Raw genomic sequence first — 18,760 nt, 5'->3', positions numbered from 1 at the left:
TAGCAAGATTATCTCCATGTTAGAAAAGAAAGAAACTGAGTTTCAAAATAATTAAGCAGTTTGATCAAAATGTCTTGTAAATGGTACAGCCAGTACCAAATCCTGGATAGTCAGTCAGTACTCTTCCCATTATAGCTTAATGATTTTTTTTATTTACCTTTTCCCTCTCTCTCCCAAATCAGGGATAGAATTAGATGTTTTCAGCAAATGAATAAAGATAATCCTGAACAGGTTGGTTGGTTAGTTGGTTGGTTGGCAACTGACTAGTTTGGTATCTACTATTAGATAAATGGGTACCAAAAATTCCCTCAAAATGTTTGACTTATTTCCTTATAGCACAAAACCCATGCCATAGGCTTTTAATACCCTCTCCCAGGACAGATGGGAGCTGCGATTGACACTTGTCCTCTGTCTCCCTGGGAAGTTTTCTAAGACATGGGTAATTGGTTGGGGCTATTTACTCATAATTAACCAAAATGTGCATTTGCAGCTTATTATTTTTGAATGAAGTAAATACAGCAACCAATCTTCCAACCCATGAATATTTCATTTTCTAGATTACTGCATAAATATTGTATTTGAATATTATGGTCTGGGACAGCACATTAAAATTGCAAGACTGTGCTATTATCCCTTATAATGGAACATGAAATTAGAAGTTGATTCATGGAAAGAGTAATTTCACAAGCCTTCTTACCTGCATTTCTTTCTTCTGTTCTGTTTATTCTGTAGACAAGTACTATTTTGAGTTAATAAATTATATTTTGTTTTTAATTTAAAATGTCAGGAATGGGGAAAATATCCTTGGACATTGTTGCATAATTAGATACCAGTCAAAATAAAGTTATAATTTTGTCTTACCAAACTTGGTGACTGCTTCTTAAAGTAGCAGATGAAAAGGAGAATATATCCCATGGCATTTATTATAAGGAAATGCAATGAAAAACATTTACTGAGTCATCCTTTAATTAGGCTTATTTTGCTAACTAGCAGAGATGACTTTTTAAAGAAGAGGGAATTACCAGATAAGAAAACTATGGGATAGAACAAAAATGAAGGAGTTGAAACCTGAGTTCTAATTCTAGCTCTTGCTCTCTCTGTGATCCTGGGTACTGGGTTATCATCTCTGCACTTCAGTTTTTATAGCATAGGAAACTGTGTTTGCCCCAGCTTTTTATCCAAAATCCATTGGGATAGCTGATGTAAAAGAGTACCCCCATGCCCCACAGATGACTATCTGAATAACCAGGAATGATCATCTTACTGAAAATATTTTTTAAAGGTCAGGAAAGAGGACATTTAGAAAACTTAGTTATATATGCCAAATAAAGCTTCTTATTGGTTCTGGCCTATTCCATATACTTCCGTAGTACAACTAAAAATAATAATAATAGTATAATAGTTTTATAGAGCTCTTCACATTTATCATTTCATTTGACCTCAAAATAACTATATGAGGACTATATAAACTATATAAAAAACTCATTTAACAGATGAGAAAACTGAGACCAAGAGAGATTATACAGCTTGCCTGATCACACAGAGAGTAAATATTTGAAGCAGGATTTGAATTTGTCTTCCTAACTTCAGATCTAATTCCCTATCCAGTATTTCACCTAGCTTTTATATACTCCTTGAGATAAGTGACTCATTTTTAATATTTGTATCTCCAGTGCCTAGCATAGAAGATACTTTAAAATGCTTGATATTTGATTGATTGATTGTTCTGCATCCTTTATGTCAATGAGTACTGGCCCAGTTGGGATTTGTCATGGACCCTTTGTGAGTCATATAAGCAAACACTGATGTGAGGCTCTGTTCTGGAATTCAGAAGGCAAGAACTATGTTATTATCTTGCAGATTGGCTTTGAACCCTACCAGGCCATGGGCTGGGTTCTATCTATCTGCCTGAGCTCTTGGCTGTGGTCCCTGACTATGATTGTAATCTTCTATGATTGTAACATTCTAATGTTTCCCTCTGTTCTTTGGTCCAATTTGTTCAGCACATAGCTTGTTTGTACATAGTTGTTTACATGTTGTCTCCCCCATTAGAATATAAGCTCATTGAGGGTAGGGACAGTCTTTCTTCTTTTCTCCTCCTCCTCCTCCTTTTCCTCCTCTTCCTCTTCCTCCTTTTCCTCCTCTTCCTCCTTCTCCTTCTTTTCCTCTTCTTCCTCCTTCTTGTCCTTCTCCTCTTCCTCCTGCTTTTTCTTTTTCTGCTGCTGCTTCTGCTTCTCTTTCTCCTCCTTCCTTCTCCTTCCTCTTTCTTCTTTCTTCATCTTCTTTTGTATCCCCAGTTCTTAACAGTATCTGTCTCCAAATACTAAACAAAGTTAATTTTTTGACTGACTGACTGATTTGAAAAGTTATCATTCCCTGAAGGTGGAATTTGTTTATAATTTGAATTGGCATCTGCACTAACAAGATGTCTTGCTATCTCCATCAGTGCCTTTGCATTTCCCCAAAGACATTTCTTGTTTTTTCTACCACTGCTTCTTTATTCCTGATTTCCCCTCTTTGGTATGTCCCCTCTGCTATTTCTAGCTAGGTGAGAAGATGGCCCTTTCCTTACTGCTGCTAATTAAGAAGCAAATGAGATATGAACTCTGACTTCCATTTAAACACAAGAAGCCAGGCAGAGCTTGCAGCTGGTCTGGGACAAATGTAAACAAATTTACTTCTGAGGTTTTATCCACCCTTGCATGTTGGTGACCTGATTATCTCAGTGATCCTATTCCATTCTAACTGTCTGGTTTTCTATGGGGAGTTATGCTCAGCCAATGTCAGGATTCCTCAGACCTGCGAATGAGCTAAAGGCTAAGGAATGGCTGCTGATTCTGAAATTTAATGAGTAAGCTCATCTTGAATCCAAAGAGAAAAGGAAATGAATTTCAGCACTGGCTAGTCATGCACAGACTGGTATATCTAAAGAAGTCCTAGTGGGTGGCCACATAGCAAGGTAGGTGGGTAGATGCTAGGTAGAAGAGCACAGGGGCGAATAAACCTCCAGGAAGTTGTATAACTTATTTATACTTAGGTCAAGGCCATCTTAAAATAATATTTCTATATTCTCAACAATTCTGAACTCCATACATTGGTTTTATTTTATCTTCTTCCCCTAATTTTTGATGGAATTCTTTAAAACAACAACAACAGCCCAGCTTTCTTCCAAAAGGTTTGCATCAGTGAACAGATTAGAAGAATGAGGCAAGCTTTGGAGAACCCTGGGAGTCAAAGCAAGGTTTGATAGCAGTAGTAGAGAAAGAGAATGACTGTTTCATGAGCAGTGCTCTAGTTAGGTCTAGATTAAAGAATAATTTTTTAAAAAATTAAAAATTGCCCATAGTCATATAGAACTATGTGTCAGAGACTTGAACACAAAACTTCCTGGCTCTGTAGGTAGTTCTCAAACCACTATTCTGTGCTACCTCTAAAGAGAAATATCAGCTCATTACTATCATTTTATTTCAGGCTCTAAGTACAACACCTTTTCAGTTGATATGGCAGTGATAGTTTTCTTTATCTCTCCCAGGTTTATTCGGAAACAAGGACTGGACCGCCTCTTCTTAGAATGTGACACTCACATGTGGCGCTTGGGTGACCGGAAGATACCTGAAGGCATCACAGTAGATGGAGGCTCTGATTGGTTCCTGCTGAACCGAAAATTTGTGGAATATGTGACTTTCTCCAATGATGACCTGGTGACCAAAATGAAGCAGTTTTACTCTTACACTTTGCTTCCTGCAGAGGTAGTTATTTGCTTCCTTTCATTGGATATTCAGGAAAAGCAAAGGATTCCTAGTTATGTTTTGGGGTGTTTTTTTGCAAGACAATTGGGTTTAAGAGACTTGACCAAAATTCCAGGGCTAGGACTTGTTCTTACTATCTGAGAATCTGAGGCCACATTTGAACTCTGTCTTTCTGACTGTAGGGCCAATACTTTTTCTCCACTGTACTATCTAGGTGTCCCAGAATCTTTAGTTATGTGAAACTGGACTTACTTGATATCAAAAATTCAGATGAAAAGAGAAAAATCCAATGAGACTTCAATTATTGATTGAATATAAGGAAATTCTATGAAAAACATTTGCTGAATTCTTATTTTAGTTAGCTTATTTTATTAACAAAGATGACTTTTTAGAGAAGAGGAAATATATCAGATAAGAAACCTATGAGATAGAACAAAGACTTGAGTTTACCTGAGACCTGAGTTCTGTTTCTAGTTCTGGTTTCCTTTGTGGTCCTGGGTTCTAAGATACCATTTCGGGACTTCAATTTCCCTATTGATAGCATAGGAAATTGTGTCTGCCTTAGTTTTTTATCCAAAGGCTTGTTTTCAGAGTAGTAATCATTGAAATAACCTGAAATTAAAGACACGGTTACTTGATTCCATGTTGTAGTGCCATGTGAGTGGCAAAAGAGTAAGGGAGGAAATAAGTATTTATATAGTGCCTATCATGTGCCAGGCATAAGTGTTTTACAAATATTATCTCATTTGATTCTCACAACAATTCTTGAGAGATAGATGCTATTATGATCCTCATTTAACAGTTGAGGAAACTGAGGCAAACAAATATTAATTGACTTGTTCAGGATAACATAGTAAGTGAATTTGAACTCCTGACTCCAAGGCCACCTAGATACAACATGAAGAAACAGCCTCAATCTAGGAAGTAATATAGTCTAACCCCCAGATTTATGACCCCATATGGGGTCTCATAATTGAATGAGGGAGTCATGAAATTATAATTTATTATTAGTAAATGTTTGATTTATATACCTATTTTATATACCTATATCTGGAATCACATAAAAATTTCTCTGGGGAAAAGAGATCACAAGTGGAAAAAGTTAATAGTGCTTAGAATTCCAGTCAGAAAGATGTGGATTCAAATATTGCTGCTTGCATTTTAGCTATGTGTTTGTTTCCATGTGTGTGTTCATATATATACATACACATACATACATATATATATATATATATGTATATATATGTTTTTTAAGCAAAGTAAAATGTACAATGATTTGTAAACTTCCAAATGCTCTATAATTGGCAGCTATTTTTAATATTATCTATTTAAAAATCTTGGTTACTTGCTATTTCAGAGCCGTGCTAAGAGATTGTTAAATTGTCCCACAGATCTCAAAATTCTAAACCCTAAAACTCTAGAATAGGGTCTATTTCTGTTGAGCCAGATGGCAGCTTCCCAGGAATGGTCAGGTCCATCTTTCCCTACTCCACCCCATTCTCCTTAATCTTTTCCCCTGCCCCAGCTGTCTTCCTGTTCAGTATTAAACTCCATGAATATCTTTTAATGATTTTGGAAGTTCTTGGTCGCCAGACCTAAATTTTCTGGGAAAATGATGAGTTTGGTCTGGGAACAACTGGCCTTTTGTCATTTGAGAGAATTATGGTACTTGTTATATAACGTGCCTGGTTTTTAAAAATATGTGTATATATTATTATTATTCAACACACATGTTACCTAATCTGGTTTTAATCCTATTTCAGCTAAAATCACCTTTTCTCTCAACTCTGATAACCTTTTCATCCATTATCTTGCAGGGAATTTCTGTATCATTATGAAAGGACATGGGGCAGAGAATAATTGGGTAGCTTTTCCATTGCTTTAATAAGAGTTTGTAGCTCTGTGGGTTTATAGACAATCTGAGCATAAAATCTAAATTCACCAGCCTGTCATTTAACATTAAAAGAGGGTCAGTTGATGCCAGGGAGAGTCAGACCTGATCATGTACTGCTTCTTATTTATAGACCATTTTCAAGTTATTTTTAAAAAATAAAAGTTAGCCCCTCCTCTAAATAGGTATTCAGCAAAGCTGAATTTTAAGCTCTTTTCTCCTTCTGAAATAGCCTCTCTGCTTGAGATGCTTCATGTGTGTTTTTACTTCCCTACCCTGTCAATTTCCCTGAGTCCTTGTCTCCTATGCCATCCATAGATTGTGATTGGTGCAGAAATGGAAAGGTAAAGCCAATGGTAGTAGGGTATCTTCAAAATGATCCTTTTCTCCTTATTCTCATCTGTAATGGTACCCAAATATAAATAAATCATCATAGCAATTGCATAAGGATGACTTGAGGCTCAAAATTGCATTTGGTCTCTGGCTGAATTTATCCAGATAATTGCCTCAGGGTTCTCCTTTGCTTTGCCAGTGTAAACCACAATCTCATTGAAGAAGAGAGAAAAAGAAGTCTTTGTTACATTCATGATAACAATAAAAATGACTGACATGTAAGGTAATAGCAACCTTATAATCTTATGGCAGAAGCACCTTAAGGTTTACCAAAAATATTAATGATAAATATATTATATTGAATTATTAATATATATTAAAATATAATATAAATATGTATTTGTAACAGGTATATATATATTTTAAATAGGTGTATATATATATACATATATACACCTATTTTTAAAATTTAATCCACATAATCTAGTGATGATGATCCTAATTTTATAGATAAAGAAACTGAGGTTCAGACAGGTTGTGAGACTTGTCAAGGTCACCTATCTCATTAAGTATTTGAAGTGGTATTTAAACATAGGTCTTCTTGACTCAGATCTGTCCATTCTAACTCTAAGCACTAGGTCTAACCTCCAAGGAAATATCATAATTAGTTGAAAATTGAGAATTCATAATTGAGAATGTCATAAATTATATGAAAGTTTACTTCAATTGAGTGTATGATTAAGTGGGCATATATAATATGTGTGTGCAGATATACACATACTTGCATACATACACCATGCACATACACACATGCACATACACACACATCCATGCATATATGCGTGCACACACACATATACACACACTCACATACATATATATTGGGAAGCATTGATGGGATACCACCCTGCTCACATAGTAGTGTTGCCAAGCACTTAAGACTTGAATGTGCAAGGATCTTCTCCTAGTTGAATGCTTTGTACCACACCTGAGAACCAAATGGGCTCTGATTCTGCTTTCTCCCCATGCTGTGCTGCCTTCTGAAGATCCCTCCATAGCAGAGCCCTCTTTTTATTAGAGAAACACAAGCGGTCTCCTTTCCAAGGGGGAGCAATTGGATAGATTAAAAGATCATCCTTCTGGCTGCTGTCCCCAACCCCAGTGCTGAAGGATTGGCCAGCTCTCACATTTCTCTATGTCTCCTTACAGTCCTTCTTCCACACGGTCCTGGAAAACAGCCCCCATTGTGATACCATGGTGGACAATAATCTGCGCATCACCAATTGGAACCGGAAGCTGGGTTGCAAATGCCAGTACAAGCACATTGTGGATTGGTGCGGCTGTTCCCCCAATGACTTCAAGCCAGCAGATTTCCATCGCTTCCAGGTGAACCAATGGCCAGACAACTTGGCCTTTCTGTGGGTGTGGGGGCTGAGGCAAGGAAAAATGGTTTATTCTTTTGGCTGTGACAAGAAGCACATGTCTTAGGTTGGTTTGTCTAGAAGACAGGAAGAGATGCTCTAGTTTTGGGAAATGGATAAACAACTGAACTCAGTTGTAAAAGAAACTAGATGTAGGGATAGCTAAGTGGTGCAGTGGTTAGAGCACTGAAGGCAGGAGGACCTGAGTTCAAATCTGGCCTCAGACACTTAACATTTTCTAGCTGTGTGATCCTGGGCCAATCACTTAACCACAATTGCTTCAGCAACAACAACAACAAAAAAAAAGAAAGAAAGAAAAAGAAAGAAGAAGAAGAAGAAAAAGAAGAAGAAGCAGAAACAGAAGCAGCAGCTAGATGTGCAATTAATGATCTACAGCTAGATGTGCACATCAACAGCTGGCTTTTGATAGGACAAAAGACCTGGAAAAATTAGGGAGAAAAAACAGGATAAGGTTTTGAGCTTTGCCCCTGTATAGGCACAAAGGTATGTGTACACAACCACTTATTCTTTGTGACTGTAAAGAAAGGAGATCAAGACAGCTAAGTGGCACAGGAGATAGAGCACTATTCCTGAAGTCAGGAGCCCTAAGTTCAAATGCGGTCTCAGATACTTGATACTTACTAATTTTGTGACCCTGGGTCACACTTAAGCTCATCTTACACCCCCCCCAAAAAAAAGTATGGGGAACATTACAAAATATATTTTGGATATGCAATATACAATGTATATAAATATATTGTATATATTTAGATATATAATATACAAAATATATAATGGCACTGAAACCATTTTTGTGTGTGTAGCTTATAGAGTCACCTTTATTAATTATAGTCACATCTTGGATTTAGTAGCATTAAGTTTCACCAATGCTTAGTATATTTTAAGTATTTGGTAAATAATATTCACTCACTATCCCTGCTACTTCCAAACTTAGACAACCTGCCCTGGCCACTATTCCCCTTTATGTATGTTCCTATTAGAATGTAAGCTTCTTAAGGAAAGGGATTTTCTCATTTTTGTATTTCTATTTCTATTTCTATTATTTTGTATTCCTAATTTCTATTGCTTGGCATATAGGAAGACCTTAAAATATACTTTTCATTTATTAATTCATGATTAGTCAGCCATGAAGACAAATTGTCCCTCATGGTCTTAGTATTTAGAAATCAGATCACAGTGGCCTGACTCTGTCTCAAGCTCATTCTATGACATCTCTTCATTCCTTAACTGATAGATCTTCTATTCCCCTCAGATTGTTGCAAAATGTGTAGAGAGAATGGTACATCTTGTGATATTCCGACCAGTCTGTAAATGAAAAAGTACAATGGCCCAATGCCCAGAATGGTAGAAATATAAAATGAAAAATCATCACCATCCTTGACTGTTAATCCCTAGTAAGTCTTAAAAATGCCCTCACCTCAAGTAAGGCCAAACCAGACTATTTTGGTCTAGACCAACTCTGCAAAATGACAAAATAGTCAGTTAATTCAGTGAAAGAAAAACAAATCAGCCTAAACAGTTCATCAGTATCATATGGTTCATTATGAATAAATGAATGAAAAATATTTTCAATCACCTTCCCAAACATCAAGCACTAGGGATGCACATATCAAAGTGAGAGAGGACCTACCCTCAAGGAGTTTCAACACATACTGGAAAATGGTGGCCAGGGAAGAATGTTTTGATTTTCAATTCATATGGGATTTTGAATGAAAAAAAATTTTAATAGTCAGCTGCTATTTGATTGACTGAATTTTCCATTTTCAAGTTTGTCCTTCATAGTATAGTATAGAAACTGCCTCAAAATCCATTAGTCATTTATCATGTGTTGTTGGAAGACTCAAAACATGTACCTACATATCCATATTTCCTTGGAATATGGAAATGAGACAAAATTGTCACTGTCCTCAGAGAGCTCACAACCTATAGGGTGAAGAAATGGACAGACTAAAAGTTGGAAAGCATTTGCTTCTGCTCCTTGCTTTTCCTTTTTGTCCTCTTTTCTTTTTCCCTCTCCTCCTCCTTTTCCATTTTCCCCATCTTTCCATCTTTTCTCCTTTATTCTTCGCTCTTTCCCCTCTCATTCTCTCTCTCCCTTTTCCTTTCTCTCTCCCTTTCCTTCTATCTCCCTGTCTCCCTAGTCTCAGATTAGTTTTTCTGCCTGAAAACCACAAAGTTTTCCTCACCCAATTCTTATTTTCTTACTGCTACCTTTTTCAAATATTTTCTCCTTGTCTTTTCCTGCTCACACCATGCATGGTGTCTTGGGATTAAGCCAATTGGAAGGTTTCTTCTTTCCTTCTTCCTGGCTCTCATCTTTGCCACTGACTACCTATAAATACAAACAGAACCCAGAAAGTATGAGTTTTCATTGGGGAAATTTTCAACTTAATATTTGAGTAGAATTGAAATTCCCTAGGTTATATTTCACTCGCTCAAAGAAAGATTAAACAAATTATTTTCAGGTCAACAAAGTAAACATGTGGAATCTGTGTGCTGCTTTCCAAACAGTTACTGCAAATGTTAAATTATGGTGCTAGACAGATTATCTTGCAACAGGGTGTTTTGCTTAAGCCCTCACTCTGGTTTAACTTGATTACATTCTGCCTGTCTTCCTTGAATAACAGGTAGCGATTTCACTTTTTATTTTGTCCCCACTTTAATCTCCTAAAATCGATTTAGACTTTTCCTCCCTCATTCACAAGGAACCCTCCCTAAAAATCCAGGTACAAGAAGCCTTATTTCCCATCTGGGGCCTATGCTTTCTCTAGCTGGGTCCAGCATGATCTGGGTCACTGAGAGGATTTCAGTAAGCGAGAGAACATAACCCAACCCTCACCATATGCTTTTTCTTTCTACTACCCCCACCCGTGTCTCATAAGCCCAAATCCTTTCCTGCTTTTAAGAAATCGTCTTAGCTTGAAAGCGCTTTGATTAGTCAGATGACTCCTGAACTGCCATGATCCCTTCTGATTTCATACAATATTATTTCTCACCCCACCTGTTCCTTTACTCTCCATAGTCAACCAGTGCCCTCTAGGAGAGAGAGGGTTGAAAATACCCTATGTTCCAAATCCTTTGGATTGCCTGTTTGCTGTTGGGGAAACCCAATCCCAAGAGTTCATGTCATCCTTATCAAAAGGGTTGATAACAATTCAGACTAATGGTAATGGGCCCAATCAACCTTTTCCTGAAATAATCATCATCAGAGTTTTAAACTCTGAAAACCATGCAATCTAGACAAATGTAGAGGGAAAATTTGGGGGCGGGGGGAGGAGAAATAGAGCTTATTTGTTATCTGAATAGGGAGATATTGAGGCAAAAGCTGATATAGGGAATGCAGACCAGTGGGATTAGAGAATTAGAGGGGACCTGAGAGGCATTTTATTCTAACCCCCCTTATTATGTAGATAAAAAAATTGAACCTCAGATCTACTAATTAACTTGGCCAAGGTCACATTGATGACAGAAGTGGATTCTGAGCCTGGGTCCTCTGATATCTACTCCCATACAGCTCCCCCCATCTCATACTGTAACCTCTTGTTGCTATCTAGCATCCCACCTTATCCCCAGTGAGGACTGAAATATGTCCTCTTGCCCAAACAGATGATGCTGTTAATACACAACCCAGATCCTAAGAATACCAAGCAATCCAAAGAGCCTCCTAATTTTTCTTCTCCCCGACTCCCTACAGAAGTTGTATTCAGAGACTCCGTGGGTGCAGTTTATTATTCCACATATTCACTTGACTAAATTGGCTGCCAGGTAGCTGGACTGTATTGTCCAGCATTTTGCTATTTTCATTTTTCTTTTTATGCAGAGAATTGCTTTTCTCTTTGAAGGTTTGGAAAGAGTTCTCATAAAGCTCAGTACGACATTTCTGGTTCCTTGCTTTCTTGGTGTCGAGACTATTTACACACGATAGGTTTCCTGGCATTTTCTTCCCTTTCTTTCTCCCTTGATTAGGAAAGGAAAGACTAAAATGTGTGAACCAAACAAGACAGGTATTCAGCCCTTCCCTTTCTGCTCTCTCAAGTTTTACACACATCAGCCTCCATCAACTTCCCATTTGTCTCTGATGGGCTGATTTCTGAAGGCAAATTTCATGGTACCACGAAATCTAATTAGTTCAGGCTCCACTAATTCGGAATTTGTGCTAATTCAGACAGGAACTGGGCTGAAATGTATCCTTTCACTGTCCTTGAGGATATGATCAGTTAAGCAAATTTATATAACATGAATAAAATTGCATGGTGAATGTGTGACCTGCTCAAGAAAATAATAAATTGGTTTTAGACACCTAGCAGAACCTATTTAAATGAGAGCAACTGATCTGCTAATTACAAACAAGCATTATAAATACTTTAAAGCAGTACTGTCAGTGCCTTAGCTTGGCACCATTTGATTACATAACTGTTACATAATTCAGACTTTTTTTTATCAATTCAAAATTGCTTTCTCCTGATTGGCCTGAATTAATATTATTTTTGTAGAATTCTAACTTCATAAAGTATTACTCTTTGATAGCTGACACTGTTGACTTTCCCCTTTTTCCTGGAAATTCATTTTTCCCTGTGTTTTCATGACTCTACTGCCTTTCCTATGTATCTAGTCACTTCTTTGCACCATTTTTTGAACTATTACTTTCCATTCCTTTATGCAGGAATGGAAAATAGGACTCTGTGCCTAGGCCCTTTTCTCCCTCTATACTTTCTTATTGTGACCCTCTTTTGGAGTTTTCTTGGCAAAGTTATTGGAATGGTTTGCCATTTCCTTCTCCAGCTCATTTCATGAGAAAATTGAGACACAGAGATATTAATAAATGTCTGAGGCCAGATTTGAAATGAGGAAGGTGAGTCTCCTGGCTCTTGGTCCAGTGCTTTATTCATTGTGGCACCTACCTGCTTTTTTCAGTACTAGTGGTTTCCATTTAGTGATCCACAAACCCCTGGAGAATTCAAGATGATGGTTCAAAAGTTGTGCAAAAAAATTTATGTATCTAGTAATAAGTAATCACAGGATATAATGCAAAATATTTCAGCAAAATGCTAGGTAGATATTATAAAAAGAGCCTACTGATTTACAATGCATTGTAACAAACAAAAAACATAAGGAACTACTTGCCTTACATTCTCTCTGTGTGATCTCATTAGTTTCCATTGGTTTAATTATCATCTCCTCTCAAATGACCCTAAAATTCATATATCCATCCCTAGTCTCTCTCCTGAACTTCAGTTCTAGATCACCCAATTCTTATTGAATATCTACAAATGAATGTACCTTAAGCATCTCAAACTCAGCATATCCAAAATAAAGCTCATGCTGTCTTTTCCTCAAATCTCCCTCTCTTCCCTCCTTACCTATTGAGATTTCCACCATCCTTCTAACCACCCAAGTCCACAACCTTGGAATTATTCTCAACTTTTTATTCTCTCTCCCCGCTTACATCTAATCAGTAAGCCTTCTCACTTCTTTCTCTACAGTATCCTTCTCCCTGTTCATTTGGCAACCAGTTCACTAATCTCTGTCATGTCTCACTAGGATGCTGGCAGTAGACCACTTGCTTCCTGGTCTCCTAGAATTTGATCTCTCTCCTACCCATCCATATTCCACAGAACTGTTAAACTGATATTCTTAACTAGAAGCTGGTTAATAAACTGAAATAAAATAAATTAGCTAATCTGATTTTTTATAAAGAGGATAAAACCAATCAGTATCAAATTGGTTGTTTCTAAAAGCACAGGTCTGACCATGGCCCTCCTTTGCTCAAAAAAATAAATAAATAATAATTGCAGTGTTTCCCTTTGTCTTTACAATAAAATGCAAATTTCTTCACTTGGTATCTAGAGATCTAGCCCTTCCTGCCTTTACAGTCTTCTTATACCTTATTCCCCATCTTACACATCTTTGATCCAATGACTCTGACCTCTTGGATATTCCAAAAACAAGATTCTCTCTTTCTTGTCTCTGTTGATTTTCTTTGTCACCCATACCTGAAATGTTTTTCCTGACTTCCCTGGCTTCTTTTAAGTCCTACCTCAAATCCCACCTTCTATGGAAAGCTTTCTCTAATCTTTTTAATTAGAGTGTTTTTCCCCTAATTATTTACTATTTGTCTTGTTTTGTAGCCTGCTTTGTATATATTTCTTTGCATGTTGTTTTCTCCATTCCACTGTAAGCTCCTTGAAGGTAGGATCTGTTTTTTACCTCTTTTTGTATCACTAGTGTTTATCACAGAGCCTGGCACATTGATTGATTGACTGATTGATTAATATGTATTGCTTTCTTCCACACACTTGATGCTTCTACCAGGCTGGCTTGTTTGCTCTTCCTCACACATGACATTCCATCTCCCCATAACTCTTTGCCTTTGACCCTTTCCCGTGTTTCTAACTCCATTTAAGACTTCTCTGAAGTGCCCATTCCTACTGAAATTCTGTCTTTGATCTCCCTAGATGTTAGTCCTGTCCCTTCCATGAATTCATCTGTGTATATTTTCCCATTAGCAACTTAACATAGGGGTTGTTTCCTATTTATCTATTTTTCTGCTCAGCACCATGCACAATATCTGGCACATAGGGATTTTACAAAGGCTTGTTGAATCAAACTAACAGTCATGTACGTACACCTCTCTTCTTTTCACAGTAAATAGCCTGTATGTGTCCCAAGGATCAAGCATATTCCCAAATGTCAAAAAATCAAGAATCCATTGACTGTAAAGAGCTTGAAGTTAGTGTTCAAAGAAAACAGTGTAAGAGGTTGATAAATATAGAAAAATGCCCTTTTAGAAAATCTGGACGTGACCAGAGAATCATATAAGGAGAACCTTGAAAGGTCATTTAGTTCTGCCCCCTGCCTCCAGGCAGGAGCATAGCTATAGTTTCTCTGGCAGATGGTATTTTAAAAAGCTTACAAGAAAGTGCATCTCCAAAAACTAATTCCATTAGTTCACAACAGCCACAACACAAGCCTCAAAAAGTGACAAATAGTAGATCCCTGTCAACCTAAAAGGGTATAGAGATCTAGATAATAGAATACTCTCCATGTCTCTGTACTTGGCCCTGTTCTGGTTAACATTTTTATCAGTCACTTAAATGAAGGCTTAAATGGTGTACTTACATTTGAAGATAACTTGAAGCTTCAAATCAACTTGACAAACATGTATTATGTGCCTACTACATGTGTTTTGTACACAAAACACTGGTAGATTCTTGGAAAGATAGAATCAATAGCGACTCTGCTTTTAGATATAGCTTATACATAAATATGTGGTGTTCAAAAAAAAAAATACAGACTCCCAACTTGGTGTTGAGAAGAAGGAGTGTGATAGGATCAGAAAAATCTCTTTGACAGCCAGTGGAGAATGGATTGGAATGGAAAGAGACTTGAGATAAGGAAAATAATTAAAAGCATATTGCAATCGTCATATGATAGGATGGTGAGTGTTTATTTAAATAGAGAAAAGAGAACAGATTAGCTTTGTTATGGAGGTAGAAGGTGTAAGTTGGCAATGGATTGATTATAGAGGGTAATATAAGTGAATAGTTGAGGATGACATGGCAGATTGTGTTCCTGGGAGGATGATTGTTTCCTAGAAGTAATAGGGAAGCTAGAAAGAGAGGAGAGTTTGGGGAGAAAGATAAGAATTTTGTTATGGACATGTTGAGTTTGAGATGTCCATGAGATATTCAATTTGTGATGACCAGAAATGCTATAAGAGGGAGCTTGGGAATGGATCTGGCAAGAAGAATAGATAACATTTATATAGCACCTATTGTGTGCCAGGCACTGTAACAATCACATTATAATTATCTCATTTTAGCCTTACAACAACCCTGACAGGTAAATATTATTACTATGTCCATTTTACAGATGCTGAAGCAGACAGAGGTTAAGAGACACACAACTAAGAAGTGTCTGTGGAGAGATGTGAACTCAGATCTTCCTTATTTGTAGCCCTGCCTCATAAGCATAGAGATCCTTGCTTACCCCTTGATAATTGCTGAGATCACTAAGCTAGACAGCATAGGAAAAGAGTACACAGGACAGAGCTTTTGGAGGAACACCGCCCTCCACTCTTGAATCTCTTGCTCTCTTGTCACAATTCATGAAGTGCCGATTCTTAAACCTCAGTCACTTGCACCATCTGGTTTGTTTCTTTCTACTCCTATGCTGCTGAACACTGCTGAAGGAAGTCATGCAACCATGCCAATTGGATTAAGAATTCACATTATATCATCTCAACTGGGACTTTAATGCTACATAATAATCCTTTTATTCTTTCCTGATTGACTCTCTATCATACTCCCTGAAGCATCTCTTCCAAACCTACTCTCCTGAAGCTCCTCTCCTTCCAATTTTTTTTTATTTCAGTAGAATTCACCTTCTATTTTACCAAGGAGAGGTCCCTGATCTCCCCCACTCCACATTCCAGTACCCCTCTTCCACCCAGATTTTTACATCTTCTCCTTATTTGTTCTAGTTCCTGACAAGAACTCTCTTCCTCCTTCCCTTTCTTTCCCTTTCTCTCTTTTCTTCCCTCTCCCTCTCTCCTTCTATTCCTCCCTCCCTTTTTGTCTTTGTCTCTGTCTCTCTGTTTCTCTGTCTCTTCTTTCTCTCCTTTCTCTCTCTCCTTCCTTCTCTATCTCCCTTTCTCCCTGTCTGTCTTTGTCTCTATCTCTCTTTGTCTCTGTCTCTCTATATATATCTATTTCTCTTTCTCTCTCTCTCTCTCTCTCTCTCTCTCTCTCTCTCTCTCACACACACACACACACACACACACACACACACACACACACACGTATCATTATATTTATTTTCCAGTCATGTCTGACACTTTATGGACCCATTTATGATTTTCTTGGCAAAAATACTGGAGTGGTTTGCCATTTCCTTCTCAAGCTCACTTTGCAAATGAGGAAATGGAGGCAAATGGGGTTAAGTGACTTGCCTAGGATCATGTAAACTAGCAGATTATCTAAGAACAGATTTGAAGTCAGTAAAATGCATCTTCTGAGCTCAGGCTATCCTATCCACTACATCACCTAGCTTCCCTTTGTATTTCTCAGAGGCAAAAGGGAACCATGGAGCTTCTTGAGCAGGAAAGTAACATGGTTAGACCTGTACTTTAGGAATGTTAATTGGATGACAAAGTGGAGGATAATTTGGAAAGGAAAGAGACTAGAAAGGGAGACCAATTAATAGTCTATAGCAAGAAGTGACTTGCTAGGAATGAAGTAAAGTATACAGATGTGAGAGATGCAGAATTGGCAGGACTTGGACACTGATTAGCAATAGATAATAACTGTGAATGAAGAGTCATGGATATGTACTAAGTTACCAACCTAAGTGACTAGAGTGGTATTCTCAAAATAGACATTAGGAAGAAGCTTAGACATGGGGAAAAATAATAAATTTTGTTATTGCTATGTTGAATTTTAGATATCTATAGGACATCCAAGTGGAGATGTCTAGCACCAATTGGAAATGTTGGAACAGAGGTGAGGCAAGAGATAAGGATTAAATGTGTAGGTATGAGAATCATTGCATAATCCAGAGAGGGAATTATGGAGACTGAATGTAGATAAAAGTATAGTATTTTCACCTATTTTCACCTTTTTGTTGTTGTTTTTATTTAATTTATTCTTTCTCATGTTTTTCCCCCTCTTTTTTGATCTGATTTTTCTTGTGCAGCATGACAAATGTAAAAATATATTCAGAGGAAGTGTACATATTTAACCTGAATTGCTTGCTGTCTAGGTAGAGGGGAAAAGGGGAAGGAAGGGAGAAAAATTTGGAATACAAGGTTTTGCAAAGATGAATATTAAAAACTATCTTTGCATGATTTTTAAAATAAAAAGCTATGATGATGATGATGATGATAGAAAATCACTACATAGAGATGATAGCTGATTTCTTAGCTGTTAAGAACACATAGGGAGATAAACACCCATAGAGGTTGGAACATGGATCATGATACTACAAAGGAGTTTAAGAAGGACAAGTCTGCTAAATTTGGAGAAGAATCAGGGCAGAACAGAATCAAGAAAATCCAGAAATGGTCAAAAGGACAGTGTGGTCAACAATGTCAACAATTGTCAAAAGGAAAAGAAGATTGAAAATAGAGAAAAGGTTAGGAATTCATTCTTAGGAAAAGGTCCTAAGGGTTTCATATGAGGTCAAAAAGAGATAATGCAATTTTGTATTTTATTATTAGCATCCAAATTGAAAGTCATAATATGTCTCTTATATCCTCCTATAATACTCCATATCTGAAGTATTGTGTCTAATTCAGGGTGGCTGGTGTTCAGTTGCTCAGTCATTTTAATTGTGTCCAACTCTTTGTGACCCCATTTGATATTATTTTTGGCAAAGATAGTAGAATGGTTTGCCAGTTTCTTCTTCAGCTTATTTTATAGTTGGGAAACTGAGGCAAACAGGGTGAAGTGATTTGCTCAGAGTCACACAGCTAAGAAGTATCCAAGACCAGATTCAGACTCAGGAAGATGAGTCTTCCTGATCTCAGCCTTTTGCATCACCTATCTGGTTTTACAAACTTTGATAGGTCCAAAGGATAGTGAACAAGTTAGTAAATTTTAAGTTATCAAATAACTATTTGGTTTAAACAAGTCACTTTACTTCTCTCTTCCTCAGTTTCTATATCATTAAAATAAAAAAATTGGTTTCTTTCTCTAATGTCACTACTAACTCTAATATCCTCAGCTTCTGATAATAATTAACTCAGTTTCTTTCCATCCTGTGAGTACAGCAAACTGCCCGACCAACGTTCTTTGCCCGTAAATTTGAAGCTGTAGTGAATCAAGAAATAATTGGCCAGCTGGACTATTACCTTTATGGGAACTATCCCTCGGGTACCCCAGGCCTGCGGTCCTACTGGGAGAATGTCTATGATGAACCTGATGGCATCCACAGCATCAGTGATGTGACATTGACTATGTACCACTCATTTACCCGCCTGGGTCTCCGAAGGGCCGAGTCATCTTTACATGCTGATGGTGAGAACAGTTGCAGGTGAGCCCAAAGGCCCTTTGCTTTTCTTTATAAGGCAGCCAACCATGGAGATTACAGAGATGATAACAGCAAAAGTTAGGTTGGGTAAATAAGTTGGCCATTAGAGAAAGAGGGGAAGAAGAAGGAAACAAAGGGATAATCAATAGTTTAGGTGTTTGGGAGATTTTTCTTTTGTTCTGTTTCTTCTGAGAGGATGAGAACTATTTGAATTTCTGAATACATATTAACTTATGAGTTCTTAATCTTTTTTTGTGTCCTGGACCCCTTGGGAAATCTGTGATTGCCTTCTCAGAATAGATTTTTAAATGTATAAA

At 37.3% G+C, this 18,760-nt stretch overlaps 1 protein-coding gene across 1 annotated transcript in view; it reads left to right on the top strand.

Moving 5' to 3' along the window:
- Positions 1-18,760, top strand: part of XYLT1 (xylosyltransferase 1) — a 422,795-nt gene that overhangs the window by 367,377 nt on the left and 36,658 nt on the right. Inside the window, exons 7-9 of the mRNA XM_051961070.1 lie at positions 3,533-3,749; positions 7,183-7,359; positions 18,184-18,446. Coding sequence (XP_051817030.1) covers positions 3,533-3,749; positions 7,183-7,359; positions 18,184-18,446 — 657 coding nt within the window. The remainder of the gene's footprint in view (positions 1-3,532; positions 3,750-7,182; positions 7,360-18,183; positions 18,447-18,760) is intronic.

Source organism: Antechinus flavipes, chromosome 1 (genome assembly GCF_016432865.1).
Source record: "Antechinus flavipes isolate AdamAnt ecotype Samford, QLD, Australia chromosome 1, AdamAnt_v2, whole genome shotgun sequence".
In the NCBI taxonomy this organism is placed as follows: domain Eukaryota; kingdom Metazoa; phylum Chordata; class Mammalia; order Dasyuromorphia; family Dasyuridae; genus Antechinus; species Antechinus flavipes.
This window is presented reverse-complemented; position numbering and strand designations above follow the sequence as displayed.